The 4309-nt window shown below is 45.2% G+C and overlaps 1 protein-coding gene across 1 annotated transcript in view; it reads left to right on the plus strand.

Moving 5' to 3' along the window:
* LOC113490682 (NAD-dependent malic enzyme, mitochondrial-like) overlaps positions 1-3693 on the plus strand; it is a 16364-nt gene extending 12671 nt beyond the window's left edge. The window contains exons 4-9 of the mRNA XM_026867244.1: positions 19-94; positions 855-1016; positions 1543-1646; positions 1992-2101; positions 2212-2309; positions 3553-3693. Coding sequence (XP_026723045.1) covers positions 19-94; positions 855-1016; positions 1543-1646; positions 1992-2101; positions 2212-2309; positions 3553-3693 — 691 coding nt within the window. The remainder of the gene's footprint in view (positions 1-18; positions 95-854; positions 1017-1542; positions 1647-1991; positions 2102-2211; positions 2310-3552) is intronic.
* The last annotated feature ends 616 nt before the right edge of the window (positions 3694-4309 follow it).

The following is a 4309-nucleotide window of genomic DNA, read 5'->3' on the forward strand; positions in this document are numbered from 1 at the left end:
TTTGTTTTCTTCTTTCAGAGGATTATTTATTTCTATCTCGGACAGAGGCCATATAAGGTCAATTGTGAACAACTGGCCAGAGAATGACGTTAAGGTACTACCACTGTATAATTTTTTAAAATTTTTTTCTGGTTGTTATTTAATCTCAATTGAGCTTTTTAAGATTTGTTAGCATTTGATGGAAATGTAAAGACTAAATAATTCATCCTTAGCTATTTGAGGATGATGGTGAAATACAGCCAATGTCTATTTTGAAGAACGGTGTTTTATCCTAAATATGAGGTTTATGGTTTGAGTAAACAGTGAAGATGCAAAGTATTCTTGCCAAACTTTTAATTTTACTTCATATAATCCGCCTTTTGGGAAGGTATTGGGGGATGCACCTCTGGGTCTTGCTGTGTTATGTAGCAGTAGGAGAGAGGATCTTGTCCTCAGATTAGGACACAGACGTGGTAATTGGGAGGTCCAGATTTTACCATTAAATCCAGTCTGACCCAGTTGGGTCGAGAACCACAAGGGGAGATGAGGTGAATGATACTTAGACAAACTTTTTCATGTCTGGATTTACAAGTGGAAACCATAAACCCAAGTTACAAGCTGCAGTTCCCCACGGCAGCTTGGATCCTTCCCACTTAGCTTTCAAAGGTCTGGGCAGTGGATTTCCGCAAAGGAGCACAGCAGATTCTAACATTAAACATTATTGCTTCAAGTAAAATATTCCTTGTCACCCATTCTTTGTTTGACTGTGCAAGCATACCTGAATTTTTGCCTGGAAATAAAACCCACAGCTGCTATTACTCTAAACTTTATAAATTTCAGTGATCATATATAATTTCACCCGCTTTTGTTTTCAGGCTGTTGTCGTCACTGACGGAGAAAGAATATTAGGTCTTGGAGACCTGGGTGTGTATGGGATGGGAATTCCAGTAGGAAAACTGTGTTTGTATACAGCCTGTGCAGGAATACATCCAGATAAATGCTTGCCCGTGTGCATCGACGTTGGAACTGATAATACAGTGAGTTTGACTGAACTTTGCCTGCCATAAATTATCCCTGTGAAAAGTATTTATGTGGGAGTATTTAGTACTATTAGAGAAGATTTTTGTTTGAGCACTTCTTCAAGATAAAACCAAATATTTTATGGAAGGGTAAAGGATTTAGAATTCACTCTACAGTCACATATGAGTGATGGACAAACGCCAGTTAATTTGTCAGTGAAACGGTGCATTTGGAAGTAATTTGAATGCTGGAACACTGTAAAATAGACAGTCAGGTTGACCTGACTTTAAGAAGCTGGAAATGTGAATCAGATTTATTAAAGCAGTTTCTTGTTCACAGTATTGATTTGTTCCGCTTTAAAAGCAGCCATCAGCAACCTCAAGTGCCAGCTGAAATTACTGAACATTGCAATAGACTGGAGGCAGTTACAGTGGCTCTATAAATGCAGTACCTTCGGTGAGAAGTGTGTTACTATGAACTTTGGAAAGTGTGTATTGAGGAAGTGATTCATCCTGCTGCTGTCTCTGATTTATTCTTTTTCAGACACTCTTAAAAGATCCATTTTATATGGGCCTATACCAAAAGAGGGATCGCTCACAGGTCTACGATGACCTAATTGATGAATTTATGGAAGCCATTACAGACAGGTATGACACTGAATATTCTCTATGGAAGTATGGCCAAAACTGCTGGCAAAACCCCCCACGTAACACACTGTCCTTGAGACAGTCATTTAAAGAATAAAGACAGGACCAGAATTTAAGAGACGTGGCTGTATTTCTGGCTCTGGAGTGATTTTCTCCGTCACCTGCAACATGCTGCTTGTAGTTGTCTGTTAAATACACACAGAACAGAGATAGAACTGTTTTAAGCAGTGAAAGGCCTGAGGGCATCCTCTTCCCAAAGATAAGTGATTACCTGCAGAATTTGTTTTAAAAGCATGGTATTTTCTTTATGGGTTTAGTGATGGCAATATTTGCCCTGTTCTGTAGGTATGGCCAGAACACACTTATCCAATTTGAAGACTTTGGAAACCACAACGCTTTTCGTTTTTTAAGAAAATACAGAGAGAAATATTGTACCTTCAATGATGATATTCAAGGTATGCCCGTTGTTTTATGTTCCTTAATGTACATGCAGAAACTTCGCCTAAACTGATAATCTGCCACGTAGATCTGTTCAGCTCACCTAAGATTTGTACTGCTTTTACAGGGACAGCTTCAGTGGCCTTGGCAGGACTGCTGGCAGCGCAGAAGGCCACTGGTAGACCACTTGCAGAGCAGAAAGTGCTGTTCCTTGGAGCAGGAGAGGTGAGTTCTCTTCCAAGCTCTAGAGCAGAAAGAGATTTAACTGTATATTTTCTGGTTCTGTGGGATTTGAGGAGATTAAGTAGCTGAACGTGAGCCAGCAGTGTGCCCGGGTGGGCAAAAAAGCCAACGGCATCCTGGCTTGTGTCAGCACTGGTGTGACCAGCAGGAGCAGGGAGGTGACAGTCCCCTGTGCTCTGCACTGGTGAGGCCACACCTGGAGCCTTGTGTCCAGGTCTGGGCACCTCAATCCCAGAGAGATCTGGAGGGGCTGGAGCGAGGGCAGAGGAGGGCAACGAGGCTGGGGAAGGGCTGGAGAATAAATCCTGTGAGGAGCCAGGGAAGGAGCTGGGAGTGTTCAGGGTGAGGAGGAGGAGGCTGAGGGGAGCCCTCATCCCTCTCTGCAGCTCCTGACAGGACATTGCAGAGAGGCTGGGGCTGGGCTCTGCTCCCAGGGGATCAGGGACAGAACAAGGGGGAACGGCTGGAAACTGCCCCAGGGGAGGGTCAGGCTGGGCAGGAGGAGAAAATGTTTCCCAGCAAGAGTGGTGCGAGAGTGGAAGAGGCTGCCCAGGGAGGGGGGAGTCCCCATCCCTGGGGGGGTTTCAGGGCCGTTGGGATGAGCTGTGGGGGATGTGGGGTAGGGGAGAACTTTGTAGAGTCGGGCTGAGGGTTGGACTCGCTGATCCCGAGGGGCTTTTCCAACCTGAAGGATTCTGGGATTCACATTCTCCGAATTCTGTGGCTGAACTTTTTATATAAGGCCAGCTGAAATACATTGACATAAGGGACTAGCTGCTTAAAGATAATTATTTGAAAATTGTTTAACTTTTGCAAGGATTCAGGTTTTTCACTTCCTTACAGAGGCTTGAAAAAAAACATCAGGGCCTTGTGTGTAGTTGAAGGGGAATTTACCAAAAAAATTACAATTAAGTAAGAAAGAGGGTAAGAACATCCCGTTAATTTTTATAACATTGGAGAGAGCTACACAGTGATTTTCTTTGCAAGTTAAAGTGGCTGTTTGCAGCGGACAGTAGTTATTTACAGGGACAGCAGTGTCAGGACCAGCACTGTGCTTCTGGGTATATCAGCAAAATTGCTTCTGTGGTGCTGACAAAATAACTGAATTAGCTGAAAATTTCTCCAGCGGGGGAAGGTCCTGATTGCAGTAATTGCCCAGTGCTGTGTTGTTGCTGGAGCACTGAGCCCTGCTCTGCACTTCCCTCTCTGTTCTTTCTTCTGCCAGCCTGAGCAGCTTGTGCAGGGAGCCAAGGAAAGGGACGTGGAGGGAAACACTGTCAGCATCTACCTTCTGCCCTCTGCCTGCAAGGCCTTTATCGCAGGGAGAGGTTTGGGAAGTGTTTTGCTGATTAAGGATACCGATTAAACTCGGACAGCAGAGTGACAAGAGTAGGAGTATTTTACTGGGGATAATTAAATAATGTAACTGAGTAATACAGGAAACATGCAGTAAGAAAAGACAGACTAGTGCACTGAAACAAACAGGGAAATACAGGGTAATGCATCAAATCATTGCTACGTGAGAGAGGGAACAGCGGTTAAGAAAGATCCGTCACCCCTTGCCCCCGTTACCGTCACCCAGACCCGCAGTCACTGGGCAGCCCCGGTTGCACCAGGATTTGTTGAGCCTTTCCTGGCAAGTGGGAAGTCCCACGCGGTGTGTCCACCCCTAGCTGAGGCAGCCAAAGTCGCTGCGAGCGGGCCCAGCCTTACGTACCCCAAAATCAGCGAGTCAGAAGAGCTGGCACCTTTGTTTTGAGTGGAAACATCTGGTTTCATCCTCCTGTTGGATTCCACCCAAAGCCTGGCCAGGGCTCGGGGGGCAGAACCAAGGGAGGGTCTAACAAGGCCAAACCCTTGGGTTCCAGCCTTGAGCAAGGCTAAACAAGGGAGGTTGGATACATTCTCTCAGCATTTCATCCTCGCTGCTGATCATATTCTGTCCAAGCTGCACCTTTCACTAGTGAGCACACACAGCTCAC

This window comes from Athene cunicularia, unplaced genomic scaffold, assembly GCF_003259725.1.
Source record: "Athene cunicularia isolate RWA unplaced genomic scaffold, athCun1 SCF_20, whole genome shotgun sequence".
NCBI lineage: Eukaryota > Metazoa > Chordata > Aves > Strigiformes > Strigidae > Athene > Athene cunicularia.